Source organism: Echeneis naucrates, chromosome 6 (genome assembly GCF_900963305.1).
Source record: "Echeneis naucrates chromosome 6, fEcheNa1.1, whole genome shotgun sequence".
Lineage (NCBI taxonomy): Eukaryota > Metazoa > Chordata > Actinopteri > Carangiformes > Echeneidae > Echeneis > Echeneis naucrates.
The window spans coordinates 14101043-14119573 of NC_042516.1; the positions used below are offsets into that span (position 1 = coordinate 14101043).

General features: G+C 40.5%; 1 protein-coding gene across 1 annotated transcript; it reads left to right on the forward strand.

The window, feature by feature from the left end:
• Positions 1-388: 388 nt before the first annotated feature.
• Positions 389-17684, forward strand: mindy3 (MINDY lysine 48 deubiquitinase 3). The gene is made up of 16 exons (XM_029505310.1): positions 389-491; positions 941-1265; positions 1678-1757; positions 2116-2176; positions 2287-2493; positions 2673-2724; positions 3494-3608; positions 3808-3881; positions 4037-4116; positions 4348-4418; positions 5313-5393; positions 12005-12077; positions 13940-14012; positions 15414-15501; positions 16292-16363; positions 17153-17684. Exons 2-16 carry the CDS (start codon positions 1172-1174, stop codon positions 17300-17302), a joined length of 1371 nt encoding a protein of 456 aa, XP_029361170.1. The 5' UTR covers positions 389-491; positions 941-1171; the 3' UTR covers positions 17303-17684.
• Positions 17685-18531: the final 847 nt, after the last annotated feature.

Genomic DNA, 18531 nt, shown 5'->3' on the forward strand with positions numbered 1-18531 from the left:
TACTGGTCGGTTGCTACGGAGAGAGTTAGTGGACATAATTCCTACGGTTCCGAGATTTTTTTTTTTTTTTTAAACCGAACACAAAATATAACGTTTTTCCTGCTTTGATAGTTGTGCTTTAAGGTATGTTATAAGACTGTTGTAACTCTTTAACATTCACATTCCAAATGTTTCGTCCCCTAGTTGCCCATTAATTAAAACGAGCTTGAAATAAAATATATTATTTGCTTGTGGGCGGGCGGTCATTATGATTGATAAGCATGAGGGCCAATAAGATCAGGCGTTAAGTCCGTACCTCTGACGTATTTAGAACGTTCTATATTTTAACCAATGGCCTGGCACGTCAAATGAACGCACAATTTGTTTTTTTCCTTTTTTTTTTAAACAATTCCGTTGTAAATAAACGAATGACAGAGACGTTGGTGATAGTTTAATTGCTACATAAAAATATACAATCAATACGGAAACCCACTACTCAGCTGTGTATTGAGGTAATTATGACTTCAAGTCCACTGACTAATAAGAAACCGTATCGATTCAACAACTGTCGCTATCGCTGTCGCTTTAGAAATCATTGAATGACAAAGCAATGAAAGATAAGCTGCTAGTAAAGATGCTAATGCTAACTGCTGACATTGCTAAGCCTTCTCGGCTATTACAATTGTTACTGTTACAGAAATTTCACGAACTTGTAAAGGGATAAGGACACTGCCACAGAAATAGCTAACTGTTCTCCTGTTGCCTCCATCTCGTTTTAATCAACGCCGCTGTTAGCATTGTAGCTTGTTCATAAAAGCAGTGAGTATGTGTTGTTAGTTTAATAAAAAAAAACAACAACAACAGTGTTAAATCGTAATGAAGGTATATGTGCTGTAATGCATCCTTGGTTTTGGCGTTAGATGGTCATTCTCACGTTTATTTGCGCCCTTTTCCTTTCAAGCTGCTTTGGCTACGTTGATGTTATTCCTACACGCCAGTTTACTCCGAGCCACTAGTGTCAGACTGTGGATAGCTACACAGGCAGCTTGTGGCCAATGCCACAGGCCGAGAGAAGTGGACTCTCATCCTCCAGAAGAGCTAGCGAGTTGGCCTCAACAGACCTCTGTGGTCATCACCTGGCTGGTGGACTGAAAAGGGAGTGCCTTTGGATTTACCAGCACTGAAAGTTGTCATGTCCGAGTTAAATAAAGATCTGCTGGATTTGGTTTGGGGACGACCCGCCAATGGGGGAGTGTCTGCCTCCATCTTCCGCAGATGGACCCAAGGTATGATTATTGATAATCAGGGATGCCAAATGGCGAAATGTCCACAGTATCATAGATAGTTGGTGTGGTGTTGTCTTCCAATAGAAGGCCATGTAAAGACTGGTATGTGTGTTGCACATAAACACCCTAAGAATTTATCCTGAGTCAACAAAATATGCCTTAAATGTGACTAAGGCTACCATTAACAACTAATTTAGATCCAAGTTAATCTATCAGTTATTTTGTCAAATACAGGGGTTACATTTCGGTGCTTCTCAGTTGTCTCATCATATTAGATATGACTTTTCATCCTCTTGTGGTTTTTCAACGTGTATGGGTGCACATGTCTAAAAAGAACACCTTATTTGATATGAAAATGTGAAATTTTCAGATGTCTTATTTGACGCTTAAGAATGTTTTGGCCTTTTCACAGGATTTGTTTTCAGTGAGAGTGAGCACACAGCCCTGGAGCAATTTGAAGGTGGCCCTTGTGCTGTCATTGCCCCTGTTCAGGTATGGTTCAGTGTAATTTTAGTAAACTCCCATAAAGGACCAGTCTCAGTCCACCATATTCCCAAAACACTGTATGCTTATAAATCTTCTACAACCTCACTGGTTGGTGCTTAAAACTGCATTGTAAAGAATTGTACCTTTTAGTCCCTAACATCTTTTAGAATGTGAACACTATCTATTTTAAAGTTAGCCAGCAGGCTGACTTGCATTGCATATGCAAGCAGGCAATGTTTAAGTTACGCAAAACTGTTCGTTATGTATTAAAATAAAAAAAAATTCAAAGTCTGTGAATGCAGGTTATGGACAGTGATAGTATTGTGCATATGTATAGACATGTACAATTTGTGTTTCTTTGCAGGCTTTTCTCTTAAAGAATATTCTCTTCAATAGAGAAAGTTCCAACTGGAGACAGATGTCAGGTAGACTGTCCGCAAAACATCCAGACCATTGTATTTGTTATTGTTTTGTTGTTTGTTGTTGTTGTTACTATGTTGTTAAATAATTTGTCTTTTATGTTTGTGCCTACTAGAGGAAGAGCAGAAAACAGCCCTGTGTTCCACATTGAGTGAAATATTGGAGTCTGCCTGTTCCAGCCTCTCTACAGGATTCTGCTTAGTGACGTGGGCAAAGGGACAGGGACCACACACTAGCACCCATACTAATGCGCAGTCACAGTCTCAAACACAGGACATGCCAGAACCAGAGAGCAGCCAACTGCCACAAGAACAGCAACCCAGTGAGTCCTGTTACATTCACATGCTAGATGGTCAGTCACAATGACGGTACAATATGAATGGTCACTCAACAAAGCATTACCCTCACAAGAATAGGAACTTTTGAAGACTAACCAGTTGACAGTGTGGAGTTTTGACGTGCCATGCTCTGATACCATAGTGTGTGTCTTCTTGTGCCTAGCTGCTTTGGCTGCTGAGGACCTTGGCTTTGAGCGGTTTCACAGTGTTCTGCAGTAAGTGTCACCTAATATTCTCACCACATGTAACACTTTCCATCTTAAAGCCCTTTACTGCTTCTTCCTCCACGCAGGCGATGTTGACATTAAATAATACTGTGGGTTTCTTTGGGGATTAAGAACTCACAAATCCTCAATTTGCAGTTGCCAATATGCAGCAGTGGTATAGAAAACCACATATTTCTCAGCAGATGGTATCAGCAGTATTTGATTAATCTACTTTGTTAGACTTTGCTTTCATATTGAATTAGCTATTTCACTCTGCTCTCAAGTTGCTGAATCAGCACTTTCACTGATTGCCTAATAAAAAAATACCTCTCACTACCTTTCTCACACACATCACGCACGCACACAAACTAAATGAATGCAATGCTGCGCTTGCCAAGGGAATATTGAAACTTCATCACGTTGTATAAACACTGAAAGCTGTGACTACAGTCAGCAAAAACCAAAGCTGACTCACAGTGAAGGAGTGCCATCTGAGAGACAACTCCATTACCAAGCCTAAGTTGGAGCAAAAGAGGAAAGTGATTTCAAAAGGACAGAATCAGAGTTTTCCTTGTCTTCTGTTGTATTTAGTAAATTTGTGCATTGTCATGAAAGTTACCACCTTCCTCCATCCAGATGGTGGAAGTTAGCTTCCAGAATAGACACAAATCCTGGCATTGTGAGCATAATAAATGCATCAGTATTATTTACAGTGACCGAACAAAACGTAAGTATTTTTAATTATTCATAAGTTGTTATTATATTGGTTCTCCCACAGCAAGCGGACTGTAATGTCAGTGTCTGATCTCAGCGAGGAGGTGCTGTCTCTCCACCACACCTGGAGGGGGTGCTGTGGAGTTTTGCTTTTTCTCTACTCAGTGATCCTAACCAAGGTGAGGTTGGAATAAAAGAGCTATTAGATATTGCATATAAATGATGATATTGGTGATGTCATTTGTCGCATTGATAAGTAATTTGAAATAACGCAGTTTTCCTTTTATTAGCTGGCATTTAATATTAATTTACATTTTTTCAGGCTTTTTCTCATACAAATTAAACCAATACTTATTTCCTTTGGTTTTCTCTGTGTAGGGCATAGAAAATATTAGAAATGAGATTCAGGATACAATGGAGCCTCTCATAGACCCTGTGCATGGTCATGGCAGGTATTGTAACACCGCTTCACCCCTATTCTGCACATCAGCTTCTGCAAGTTATATGTTGATAGTTACAGTATTTTGTAAGACATTTTCGTATGATAAAGGGCACAGAATGTCTTACATCTTCACTTGCTATCGCCTTCTTTTATTATCTTTTGCAGTCAGAGCCTGGTTAACCTTCTTGTGACTGGCCACGCTGTGTCGAATGTCTGGGATGGAGACAGGGAGTGCTCTGGCATGAGTAAGACTTTGCTGTGGTGACTATATATACACACAAATGTTATTTTCACCACAAGAGGCACACACATCACACTCATTTTTATGGTCCCAAATTTAACCCACAGCCATCAAATGGCAATAATTGCTGTACACATCCCACAAAATTGCATATTAAGTGCAAATTAAAAGCAGTTTGATGTAATCTAACAGAATCATATTGTGTTCCAACTATTTCTTTCACCCTTTCTTGTAGAACTACATGGCATTCATAAACAGGCATCAGTTGGCTTCCTCACGCTAATGGAATCACTACGCTACTGCAAGGTAAAGACATTTAAAAACATAATACAGTGAAAATAATCAACATTCAGTGCTTTCTCATTGTAAAGACTTGCCAAGGACTTCCCAAATACTGAGAAACTGACACGAACACCCATTGTATAAGCTGAGAGTGCTATGAAAACAAATAAACATACAATGGCTCTCTGTTATGTGTGACTGAGATGTGGGACGTTTTTAATATGTGAAGCACAAACCACATTGAGATCTCCCATGTGAAAATATGTGTTTGGAAAGAATAATCACAAACTTGCTGTACACTCTGCACTTCTATTTTCTGGCACACATGTACTGAAACACACGAAAATAAACCACAAACGCTATTTGAAAACACATGATGTGACATATTTTTGTTATCTTGCAAAGCAGGAATCTTGGCTGTTTATTTATCATTTCCAACCAAAGCAAGCCCCAGAAAGCTGGGCTTAGGCACCAACTCTCAAAGGCAATGTAGCAGCTATAGAATGTCAATAGCAAGTGAAATGATCCAAGGTAACTTAACAGTGATTTAGGAGAGCAACTCATTGAATAAGGAGAGGTCTTCTCATTGTGCAATTCCATAATGCATGTTTTTCTATTTGGTTTAGTGTTCTTCTAAGTAAAAATAAAGTCATTCAGTTTGTTTAAGTTTAATTCGCCTTAATAATATATGTTTGATTTCAGAGTGCTCATTTCTTTGAGAATCCAAAGAAGTAAAATGCAGCTCTTATGCTCTGACATGTTATGTTTGTTATAATATTAATTAAATTCATGAAGAAGACTTTTTAACTTCATGCATGTTGAATTGTCTGTGATTCATGATGAAAAATACTCTAAATGGATGCATATTTGTGAAGCATTCCTTTTCTCTCTCCCTGTATATGTGTGTGTGAATTTCAGGTTGGGGCATTCCTCAAGTCTCCAAAGTTCCCTATTTGGATCCTCGGCAGTGAAACCCACCTCTCTGTGTTTTTCACCAAGGCAAGTTAAATACATTCATCTACAAGAGAACAAACACATTTCATGCACAGAGCCACAGAATGTAATATAAACCAGTCTCCTCAGCAGGTTTGGAAAACTAAAATATGGAATGTGCTTGATAGATTTAATATAGTGCAGATCAGATATCAATGTGGGGAAAAAAAGAGAGGCATAAAGTGAGGGGAGGGAAAATGAGCGCATAGTCATATATGGCTAGTGCTCTTTCTTGGCTTTTCACCTACCCAGCCTTAAGAAGAAGTTTCCATCTGATTTGCTGTATAATGGGCTGTTCAACATTCATGGCCGTGATATAAATTAAGTTTGTCCTCCATTTACAGACTACTTCTGTCTTCCATCCCTGTTGAATGTATACCAACAAAATGGATCATGTTTTTTTGTTTTAATTGAACAAAGTGGTCCCAGGAAACCAGTAGCTCCCCAAAAATGCAAAAGGTTGAAAAAGCAATGCTAACAGCCAAAATAACTGTTAACAGTAAAGAAAATCCTATTCCCATTTATACTCACATCACACACACACACACGTCTCCATATTGTAAGGATAACTAGGGTTTTAGTGCGGTTATACATGCTCACCCTAATGGAGGTGGATTTGTCAACCTTGCGCTTGTAATTTTGAAGGAATGTTTCCCTCTTTGGTTCAAATGAATGATCAGATTGGTGTGTTTGTTTGCGTGTGTGTGTGTGCATTTGCGCATGTGTTTTTATGTCCTTTTGCCCTCTTTGGATGCAAGAAAACATGTTTATCATCTCTATCAGAGAACACGTAACATAATACATTGCTGTAGCTGTGTATTAAAGCTGGCAGGTTTAGTTGTTGCAAATTGATTCTCCCTGCTGTGAACGAATCCCAGGCAGTCATCTCCATAATAAAGCCATACCCTTAATATACCATTGATTAAAAGATCAGTTACATGTATAAAGCTGAAGCCTGCGCTGCGAGTGGATCGTATGTTGGCTCAGTGATGACCCAAAGTCGTCATGGATGCACCGATGACTTACCGATTGCTACAACTCCCCTGTCACTAGTGGCATGTTCACATATATACACTCGTGCACACATTGAATCTTACACACAGATTCCAGACAGCAGGGAACCTAATCCTGATTAGCATTAGTTGTGTGTGTATGTGTGTCAGTGAGTGAAGAGCGAGACCTCAGGTGAATGACTTTCTTTGGGGAATGTGATTCCAGAGTTTCCATCTGGATCCATTTGTCCCATTGGAGACTGTGAACATACTTGAACACACACACATGCATATATACTGACATACAAGACTGACGTACCACCTCTACAACTTTAAGACTAGACTGAAAGGGGAAGACATGGAGACAAGGGTGCTCTGCTAGTAGACTTCACTGATTGTGACCCTCTTGTCATTGAAGGGGGGATCTATGTTTAGTGCTTATTTACAGACATTGATTGACATTTCCTGGTTTTCATGATACAAAAATACATGCCACTTTGTTATGTAGCTTTAAGCTCAGATATAGAACCATAAGCATCACAAAAACGGAAAACCTGATCCCTGCCTCTAATGTGTCAGTGGCACCTTCTGTCTGCCTTTGGAGACGGGTGTGTATTCCCCTGGGTTGCTGTCAGTGTGTGACTGTGGCTTTCAGACCATCAGCTTAATAGCGTTAGTGTTTTTTCTTTATCTAATCTACCTCTCTGATCCCTGCCCGAAACATCCATCTCTGCCCTCTGTTGTATTTATGTGTATGTGAGAAAGAGCTGGAGTCTGTATAATGGCATGTAATGGGATCTGTTTTTGGACAAGAGTTTCTGAGACGCCAGAGAAATTAAGACAGACAGACAGAGAGTGATGGAGGAGAGAGACAGGTGATGGATTAGACATATCATGCATTTCGTCTAGAAGAGGGTTCTTTTGACTTTCCTTCCCCAGCCTTGTCTTTGAAGCCACTATCCACTCCAGTGGACAGTGGATTGGTTGCCCAGGAGAAAAATTCCCTAGTGTGCCTCAGCCAACCTCTTCAGCTTATTGGTCCCTCATGGGAAGGAAGGAGGAAGAGGGGAAGTAGAAATGAAAGGATGCATTTTAAGAGTGGGGCAGTGGTCACTCAGGAAAACAGGTGGGGTGATCCTCTAGTGACATTTCTCATCACCCTTTACTCTCCTCTCACTGAGTGATGAGGTTCACAGGCTGGATTTCTGCTTCTCCAGGGAGTTGCGTGTGTGTTTTTGTGTGCATATGTGTACAGTAGCTGTGTTCTGGGTCAGTGATTTACTAGGAAGGAGAGCAGCCGCTGTGGCGCTCTCCATCCCTTAAGACTCCAGCCTCTGTCTGCACACAGAATATGTACTGCAAAAGAGCAGAAGCCTGGAAATGTATGGGCACTTAATGTAGATTAGTTTAATTTAATGAGGCTTTATTGACACTTTACTTTATTGACATATTAACTCAAAAAAATTACACCATTGTTATAACACTTGTTAGCAGTATTGCTGGAATTATTATATATAAAAGATTTTAACTGCATTTCAGTCTTTGTCAGTTAAGTGAGCTCAGGTGGCAGAGATACAAAGAGAACCTTATATTTAGAATAATGTATCAGATACTGCATGCTCTCAAGACCATTAATCATCCCTCAATAGTTCAATAATGGTATATCATGATACAAAATAAAAATGAATGCAATCTAAGATGATAGCATGATATAATCATATAAATAGAAGATGATACTGCTGACCTGATTAACAATAATGTTGAATGATGCCTATTCCGCCCAGTGCACTGAAGTTAGTTTTAGCAAAACAAAGAATGATTATTCAGAAAGCAAAGGAAACAAATATAATAGCCCATAAGAACTTGCATTGCATTCTGTTAAAGAGGATTACTTTCTGGTCCCAATATGATAAGAGGGTGCGGACCACACACAAACACAAAATAACAAAGCAGTGTACATTAACAGTCATTAATAATCTTTGGCATGCCAGACCAAAGGCCATTGTAGTTGGATGAAAGGCTCTGTGTCAGTGTGTGTGTGTGCTGCACTGCTCTTCTTTTTCCCGAGTGTGTTGATCTCTGTTATTGGAGCCATCATTACACTACATAAGTATCCTCTGGTGTCTCCTCACTTTTCTAGTGAGACACAGTCTTTCTTATCCAGCTACATAAATCAGGGCTTTGTCCTGCCTTTCACACCTGAAGCACAAACTCACATCATGAGCATACAGTTGATACTGCACACACTCCCTATGTTGGGAAGGAGAGAGAGGTTTTCCAATGCTTCCTGTATCCAGACAAAGGATGGGCAAAACAAACACAAATACACTCTACCTGACAAACAATCTGACATTGACTATCTGCTCACGCTTCTCCTCAGCCTGTCATGCAGCGAGACTGTGAATGCAAACGACAAACAGGGCAGGAGCCAGTGTCCGAGACCTCTGCTTTGTTGTCTTGAAACAGATCCCTTCAGATACACTCTATGGCCACTCAGAGCCTCTCAGCACACACAATAGGTTTTTGGGCAGACCAGGGAGAATAAAAGAGTAACTCAAGTCAACCATGTCTACCTGTCTTTTCTGAAGTAGCACAGGGAGATAAAGAAGGAACAGGAGGAGGGAGAGTGGAAGAAAAAGTCAAGGGTGGGAGGGGAGGAAATACTCAAGGGTACATACTTTAAGTCGGAAGGGGTAGGTAAAAAGAGGTGAAACTGGGAAATAATAAGAACAAGCAAGGAAAGGGGCATACAATGAATGATTTGTCAACCAAAGAGCCACTCAGGTCTACTAAGGACTGAGTAACGGAAAAGCTGAAGGCAAAGGTTTGTAAGTTTGGTCTGCAGATACAAAATGGAAAAAATTGATTACACCTGTACTGTATGATAGTCTATGTGTCTTGTGTAATAGAATAAGTGCAGATAGGTCATTTGTGCTGACTTAACTGAAACACACTTCACACTTGTTTACCTTTGGTCATTTGGTGTATTTCACTGCAAGAAAAGTGCTCTGGCTCAAAGCAACTGTTTTGCATTACTTTGTAAATACTAATGTAAGTCCACCGAGTGGTGTGCATGTGTTGTTCTTGCTTTGGTCCTTTGTAGAGTAGCTTGGTGTTTCTCTGAGGTCCAGGGTTTGTGTAAAAAAGAGTCCGGCTGTGGAGGTTGGAGTGGGCCCCTTCATTTCGTTATACACACTTAAAGCTGTGTGTGTCTGTGTGTCTTGTACTGTCTCTCTGTTTACACATTCTAGAGAACTGAATCCAGAACTCCAGGACACAGTAGACATGCCCAATTATTATCTTTCTTTTCTTGATAAACCAACATATGCAGACATACTGTATCACAGTAGGTATGAGTGCAAAGAAACACTGAAATACACAATTGCTCACAGCTTCCCTGCAGAGTGTGTTAGCTCCATGACATGTTTGCCAACTCAGCAGCATCTTCCCCAGGCCTCTAATAAAACAGAGATCAAAGACAACCAAGCAGACCTATCATCACACACACAGACGCACACACTGACAATCACCTTATTTCTGCCGCCGTTATGTATGTTTGTGTGCTGGTGTCATTGCCTGCCCTACCATTTTCTAAATTTTTATTAGCATGTATGGACAAGTCATAAAAGTATGTTTTGTTTTGTCTCAGGATGTCCACATACTTATCTTTGTAAAGTGATGTCCTCTAACTATAGCACTATCAGGTTTATAACAAATATGTCTGAACGATAAACACGTGGGTTCACTGGGCTCGTTGGACTTTTCATCTCTTTCAGAGGTGCTATAGTTTCTTAGTTTAAGGCAAATTTGAAGTGAGACATATTGCCAATAGCTTTGTATCATTTTCAGCCCTTTTTTCCTCCAGGATTGGCATTATGAACCTTGTCCACCCCCGTTAGAGAGACCCAAACATGTAACTAATGACAAATCTTCTGTCAGTTTTATGGAGCCTATAATGTTAACACATTAAGACCTAACTATACTTTATAACAGAACTGTGTGTGTGTGTGTGTGTGTGTGTGTGTGTGTGTCCATGTGTCCAAAGAGCCAGCAGCTGGGAGTCATCTCTTCTCAATCTGTCCCCCTGTACCCCTCTCTCCCCCTGAGTAAGCCCTGAGTACAGTAATAAGTGGAGCGTGAAACCCAAGCAGTGTGTGTGGATCTGAGGCTCAAGCTTTAATAAAGGGCAGCTAAAGAAGATGAGCAGGGTTCAATTGCTGCAAAACATGCTCCAAAATCATGCTGTGTTTGTCCAGTGCTTCGTTGTCATAAATACAATCCCTCCCTCACTCATATGGAGGAGCAGTGTGAACCCTCTGACTCTTGCCCGCACACATAGAGAGACACAGTTAAGGCTGAAAAGCTATTTTCTTAACATACATCTAATTTTATTCTCTAGTTGAGAAATATCCTCTCTGTCTCCTCTAAGCTTTCCTTTTATTGACACTACTATTATTTATTTAAGAGATTTTCAGTGAACTATAACATTCACCTTTGCACTTCTTACTGTTTGCTTGCAAACTGATAGTTGTTCAACTGTTAAATTTCCACATAAGAGGTTAAGAAAAAATAGAACACGTCTTAATTTGAGAGAGGTCATGACATCAGTCGAGAGCATCTGACTTCGGATGCTTGAGGTTCAGTGTTTTCAAACCTTTTTCGTTTGAACATAATGTTTTTGTCCTTCCCTGTTCCTGGCTCTGTGTCACTCTGCTGCCGAAGTCCCTTTTTCGAGATCTTTATTTTCTCTCTATTCACTGTCTCTCTACAGTGAATCCTGCAAATTAGGATAACTGTGTGCATCTTTCTAGTGTTGTTGATGTTGTTCGGGATTTTGCACTCATTTGCACACAATATGACAAATGGTTGTTGTGAAGAATTAACTTGGAGGTTGGAACAGAGTTACATCCCTGCTTGCTTTCTCACACATGCACACTTGTCACTTCAGTGACAGCATGTTGTTGGCATAGTTGCCATTATCTCAAATATTGCAAAACATGAGTGAGGGAAGGGGTTTAAAAATTATAAGCATTCTGCCAGTGCGTCATTGGTTTAGAAACATTTTGAGGTGATATTATATTACCAGAGGTATTGCCCTCTTGATACACATATCCTTTTTTCTATTTGCCAAGATTGCACTCTCTGAATTTCTCCAATAAACAAACCCTGCAGAGCTTGATAAATCACAGACTGTAGTTGTAAATCTTGATTTCCTGATTGAATGTTTGGAGTGAAAACAAGCCATCTAACCTTATCAGCAGATCAGTTAACAACGCAGTGGGCTATGGTGATTGCACTGGCCCCTCAGATTATTCACGGTCACACACATGCACAATATACATTGGCAGTGCATCACAACCCACTGCAATGGGTACTCAATGTTGACTACATGCTCTAAAGCTTGTTATACATTTGTGCTTGATGAACAGTCTAAATCTGTCAGTAGTGGGTAGATCTTTCTGATTGGCTGATTACTTAGATCACAAATCTTTACATGGTCATTTTTAGGTCAGACCTTTCGTGTTGTCATGAACAACATCTCAACTTTTAATCATCTCTTTCTTTTTTTCTGCCATTTATTTCTTCCTGTCCCTCGGTTTCTCCTTTCTGGTCATCCCTCCGTAGGAGATGTCCCTGGTAGGTCCAGAGTCTCCATCAGAACAAGCAAGGAGGGTCTTCCAGTCATTTGATCCTGAAGGTAAAGAGTCTGTATGTCTGTATGCACACATGATCATTCTGTGCATACTGACATTTTTGCTTTGTGGTGGTTGTTTTGTTTTTGTTTTTTTCTAGATCACTTTATTTGCTACATGAGCTGAATGGAAATACAACTTAACCAAAACATTCCCTTTAATTGCTTTCTGTCTATTCCATCTTGCCTGATGCAGCAGATGCATTTATGACCTTCAGGGTTCTCCTCCTCTCCCTTTCTTGTTTCTTGCGTTGGTTGTTTTCTTCTGCACTGTCTGTTTCTCTCTTAGCCAATGTTGTTGTTTAGGTTGGTGAGATCAGCTCTTCGCACAGCTGAGTCAATCTTCCTGCTCACGCCCTCTCGCCCTCATTTTCCTAAACCTCCTTTCTTGTCACTTCCAGGTGACTGGGGTAAAAGGCGAGGGAAAGGACGCAGAGAGCCACACAATAGCAATAGAAAGATTAAAAGAGGATAGTTTGTCATAAGAAATTAAAGTTGACTGACTGCAGTGTTCATTTATGCAGCTTCAAGATTACAGTATAGGGTTATTTTGTGTTCAAGAGCAGTCACAGACAAGAAAGAACATTGACTTGAAACATTTAGTCTCAACATCTGGTGTGTATTGTTTTACTTCTGCTGTTGAAATAAGAGGCAGGATAGAGGAATGCAGAGATGTTGGGAGTCATGCTCAGCACACGCGCATGTTAGGATTCCACACTAAGAGTTATCCATGTTGCAAGAGCCCTCAGTCCTGGATCTGACTAAATCAGTCATGGATATATGTTTTTATTATGAAATGAAGTGTGCAAGTACGATCTTGCCATAAACAAAACAATGTATTATCTGGCCTTTGGGAACAAAGTGCTGATTCCTAAGGATAATTTTTTATTATGTGGTCAATGCTACAGTGACTTGCAAGCACCATGCACTTCAACAACAAATATTTAAACATTACAGTCTTTAATTTTCTCCCACTCATCTTCATCTGTTGCACAAATCACCACTTTGAATACTGTCAAATCCATTCATGCTGTCATCTGCACAGACCGCATTGTCTTTTCTCGCACACAAATTGTGCAAAAACTGTAAACTATAGTGTTTATACAAAAGCCAAAACCAGCAGTAGAGTTGAATGCTGCGCAAAAGGCTCATAAATCTGTCTGTGTCACATGTAGAGTCAGCAAATGTCCTGCAATGTTGAAAAACGGCACCAGTCACATCTACACACACTAGTGACTCACTAGGCCTGCACCATGAAACCCATGGTCTCAGCATGTTCTTTAATATTGGAGGTTTTTCATTATCTCTGTGCAGAGTACATACCTTTTCTGCTGCCTGTCAAACCTTCAGTTGCCGCTGAGTTGGAACAATATTTGGCATTGAAAAGGTGAAAACGGCTCGCTTGAATGCAGACAAGCAGAACACTCATCAGTTATCTTCTTCAGAATACAAGTAGGGCTTATGTATTTTTCTAAACAACAGGCTACACACACTTCCATGCTATAAGTGCTCAGACCCACATAAGCAGTCTTTCTAACAAGAACACACGTTAGTCTTTTTAGCTTCTGCTCTCAGGTAAAGCAATCACCATCATGGCAGTGGAATGTAGGTCAGAGAAAAGGCACGAGGTCTGTGTATGTGTGTTATGATGATTCTGTCACAGAGTTGTTGTTTTTTTGTGTGTGTGTGTGCGTGTTGTGTCAGATTAATTCCCAAGGATATGTGATGCAAATAGTGCATGTGGCATATGAGTGTAGGTGAAGGCTTCCCCCCGGCTTTCAACTTGGTCCTGTATTTTATGTTTTATCCAGGTTCACCCATTGCATGAGTCTTTCTTTGTATTTCTTGCTCTCTCTCTCTTGCTGTAGATAATGGTTTCATCCCAGAGTCTCTGTTGGAGGATGTGATGAAAGCCCTTGACCTTGTCTCAGAGCCTGAGTAGTAAGTGCTTGCATGTTTAATGCTTAGTGTGTGTGTGTGTGTGTGTGTGTGTGTGTGTGTGTGTGTGTGTGTGTGTGTGTGTGTGTGTGTGTGTGGCACCTGTAGAACTTCTAAAGTTCTAACTCTTAAGTCACAGCCAGGCCAGGTCAGCTGCCCCGTGCTCATGTTTCACTCACAGGCGACTATAAAGTGAGGCCAGAAGAGCCTGCTATAAAGGCTCAGAGAGAAAGAAATAAAGAAAGTCAGAAATAGAGGCTTAGAGAGAGATCATTAACGGCAGGAAGAAAGACTGAGAACAGGAAGAAATGCTTTAAAGTGCCGCTTCAAACAGAGGCAAGTTCTCATCTGTGAAACAGTAAGTCCTTACGCTGCAGCTGTGGGCCTGGCTAACTGACCGGACCACTGATCTGCTCAGCAGACCCCCAGATGGTTGATACATCGCAACACAACCCAGCAACTGTGGGGAGACTCCTGGTGCAAAAAGTCTCTGTCCCTACCACCCAACAAGAGAGTTATAATTAATATATCATATTAACAGGGATTCCTCCATGTTAATATGACCTGGATGTAGCAAAGGGCATGTCATGGAGGATCACTTCAAATTGTTTCCTAGGTTTTTAGAAAGAGTTAGAAATAACAGACATACCAGCACAGACAAACTGAAAGCTGCATTATAACCCAAACACACGCAAGGACTGGACCCAAGGAATAACTGCACCATTTTCTCATGTGCTGTCCATTTTTTTAAGCAACCTTGTATGCTTTCATGCAATGAATAGAGAATATATCCAACACAAACAGCTAACTCCCAACATCACCATTAACACACAATCGCTTATTCACATTAAGGATAGATTATTTATGGAGCTTTTCTGATTTTCTCACTCCCTTACACACATCTAGCACAACATTGTTAAAAAAAACAATGCATGTGAATCATATACGGTTTGTAAGTGAGGCTTAAGCAGGGTCATGGTTTCTTCTGTACTCTACTCAGCTGCTATGACTTGTGAAAATCAATAGATGAATACACAGTCATTGCATTCACTCTGTGTCTTGGCATCACTCCTGCTTCTCTCCTCGCTGCCTTAAAAGGGCAATCTGACAGGATTTTTTATATCACGGTAGAATAATAATAACACTGATCTAACAAGTTGGAATGTCTGGACAGAGGTATATTTAGTTGCACCATGGTATTCATAAAAAAATGCTCACACACTCACCAAAATCAGCATTGTAACTTCACATTCACTGATAAGGAGAACATAAATTATTCTGTTTTCATACATAAGACATCTCAGGTCACTGTTTTGTATCTGTTGCTTTTTGTTCCTTCTCTCAGTTCTCTTTAGAATTCAGCATCTGTTTTTCTCTCCTTTTATATCTTCTGTGTCTTCTCAGTGTCAGTCTAGTGAAAAGCAAGCTGGATCCAGAGAGTTTGGGCATAATTCTTCTGGGTCCCTTCTTGTTGGAGTTCTTCCCTGATCAGGTGTGTGTGTACATAGTGATACACTTCCACTCCACAAATGACAAATATATCTGTATCACTGTTAAAACATGTGGAAAAGAGACATGCATGCACACATGTAGGTTACACTTGAGTCTATTTCGAAAGTATGTATGGAGTGCTGTTTTAGAAAACCAACGGCTAATATGCCAAAAACATTCCTGTGGTGTCTCACATGAAATCAATGCGTGTGTTCAAATTATATAATGTTTCTTGCTTTTTAGTTTAGAAAGCCTCTAGGAGGCCCTTATGAGGCAGGACGAGTGAGGAAGACTGCGAGGGAGAGATAGAGGGGAGATGTGTTAAAGTGATCAGGGATTGAGGGACTAACCAGAGGAATGGCTTCAAGCCACAAAGAAATTATACTACCATTAGCCAACTGGACACACGTGGGATTGGGGTGAGGGCTAGAGTTTCATATATAGGCATATAAACACAAAAACATGGACATGCTCTCAGACAGTATACCCAATTAACATTCTGCACCTTCAAGCCAAAGTCACAGGGAATGTTTTGACTCAACGTCATTGGACATTTTTCGAGTATTAGGTGGCTTGCGGTAAATTGGAGTCGAGTTCAGTACACCAATCAAAACACATATTTCAATATAACAAGTGGGATGTTGGGATTGGTTGCACACAGAGATATGTTGATACCGTTCAAAAATGTTTTGTCTCTGTGGGTCTTTACCCCATGTCTGTGGGAGCAGTTTTCCCAAAGACTTTCTGACAACATAGCATGTTTTTCGCTCTGCTCCCCATCCGTCTTTCAGGATTCAGGAATCCCAGACTCATTTCCCGTCTACCACTACAATGGACTTAAACAGTCCAACCACAACGAGAGGGTAAGACAACCTTTTATATTCACGTTTTAATAACCAAACTTATGGTAGTGGTTCCTTTTCATATTCCTTTACTCTTACACTTACAATGACTTCTCCACTTTTCCTGTCATCATTCACATGCTCATACACACACACACACACACACACACACACACACAGTTGGAGGAAGTCACCCATTCCAGAATAAACAGTAGCTATCACAAGCCTAAGAGCCTGTCCATCCATCCAAACGCCCCAGTTTATGCTCTGATTTCTCAGAATAATTTCAACACAGAAGCCACTGTCAGCAGCCTGTCAGTGATAAATGTTCAAATACATCTGTTAAGCAGGCTTAATTTGATTGATGATTGTCAGTGGATATAGCTGGTGGTGGCGCACAAACCTGGTACTCAGGAATATCACTTTCATCATCTGACAACTTTTGTATAGTCTGTGCTTTTTCCTCATTGCTACCTGAAAATGTAGGAAAGGCACCATATGTTTCCCCACACAAAAGTACATTCACACGTGTATGGCAGCAGGCACCTATAAGATTATAATGGTATTTCCATTCCCGTAGCTCCAAATGTGAATAGCAGAGCTTGCCATCAGCAGTCCCATGCAGCTGGTATATGTGTGTGCTTGTGAGAAAAAGTTGCATGTGTGTCTATTCTGCATTTCACCGTTGACACATTCAAAGGAAATGTCTCAAAACAGTTTCCTAGAGTTGGAGCCTATCAAAGCTGATGTTTGCGGGTTAACTCTGTTTTACGTTTGTGTTCATGTGCTGGTGTGTGCCTTTTTTTTAAGGTGGAATATGTGGAAGGAACAGCTTTGGTGCTAGGTTTTGAGGACCCCATGGTTCGGACAGACGACACTCCAGTCAAGCGCTGCTTACAGACCAAGTGGCCCTACATTGAGCTGCTGTGGACCACCGACCGCTCCCCATCACTGAACTAGCACTGGCACAGTCTGCAGGTCTCTGGGTAGACCATTACTGCTCTGCACACACCGGTCTTCTGCTGCCCTCTTTACGCTGACCCCAAGAGGTTAGCATGTAACAAAGACTGAGACACATCCACAAATACAAGGCAGACGAATGAGAAAAAACAAATGCACACAAACATGAGACTGAGGTAAACACTTTAATGGACAAAACGTACACACCTGAGGTCCATTCATGCATTTTCACTCACATTCCACACAAATGTAAACTCACCTTTACAGTTGATGCTGTTGTCTGTTCACCATAGCTTGTAATATGACACGCAGGATGTTAATGATTATTTAAAAAAAAAAAAAAAAAGTGAATGACTGTTTATTTTTACAATTCTGCTCTGTGCCGACACCCCCACTACAGTTTAGCAGTAAAAAGCTAGACACTGTTGAGGGAGCAGACTGGTTTGGTTTAACAACTGCAGTGTGTCACCAAATCACATGCTGAAGTAGGTGTACAACCAGTCGACTGTGAAGTACTACTGTTAATCCAGCTATAAGACTGTTTGAGGGAAAACCTACCAAAGCCTTCCACATATATACACAAAACCCACACACACAGTCACTCGTACTGATAAGCGTTTACAGCATGAAGGGACCAACATAGACACAGAAAACTGGAGATATGAGCAGAAGATTTCTTTATTGTTTTCACCAAGATGAAGGTGGTTTTAGGTGATGCATGTGTGTGCTTTATGCACCACACAAGGATGTTTGCTTATGTATTTATTATCACACTCACAGGTTCTGGAATAAACACTTTTTCTGTTCAAATATTTTTTTGTGATTTAGTTGGTCTGAAATCATAGACATCCTCCTCCTCCGCCAGTGAAACCTTTTTTTTTTTCTAATAAATATCATGATGTGACCCTGACACCGGACAGCCTCAGATTTCAGGATGTCCAAGGTCTGTCTGCTCTGGCTCTCTAAATCACACACCAACGTATGTTTCACGACCCAAGAGACTCTAAGTCAGTTATTCGCTAAATCTCTTAGACAGCAACGGTGACTTAATTACTCCTCTGTAAACAGAAAATATTCCCCTAGGACAAAAAATATCTCGTTACTTGGATCATCACAATTTCTCAAAAGAAAACTAATGAAACCTTGAAACCATGAAACCATGAGACGTTTTATAAGGCATCCTAAAAAGTGAGGAATGTTTTGTACACCAACTACTTCTGTGTTACTGA

Coding starts and splice junctions, on each gene's coding strand:
- mindy3 (XM_029505310.1), top strand. CDS start 1,172: ATGTCCGAGTTAAATAAAGATCTGCTGGATTTGGTTTGGGGACGACCC. Junction 1,266..1,677: donor CTTCCGCAGATGGACCCAAG/GTATGATTATTG, acceptor GCCTTTTCACAG/GATTTGTTTTCAGTGAGAGT. Junction 2,725..3,493: donor CGGTTTCACAGTGTTCTGCA/GTAAGTGTCACC, acceptor GTTCTCCCACAG/CAAGCGGACTGTAATGTCAG.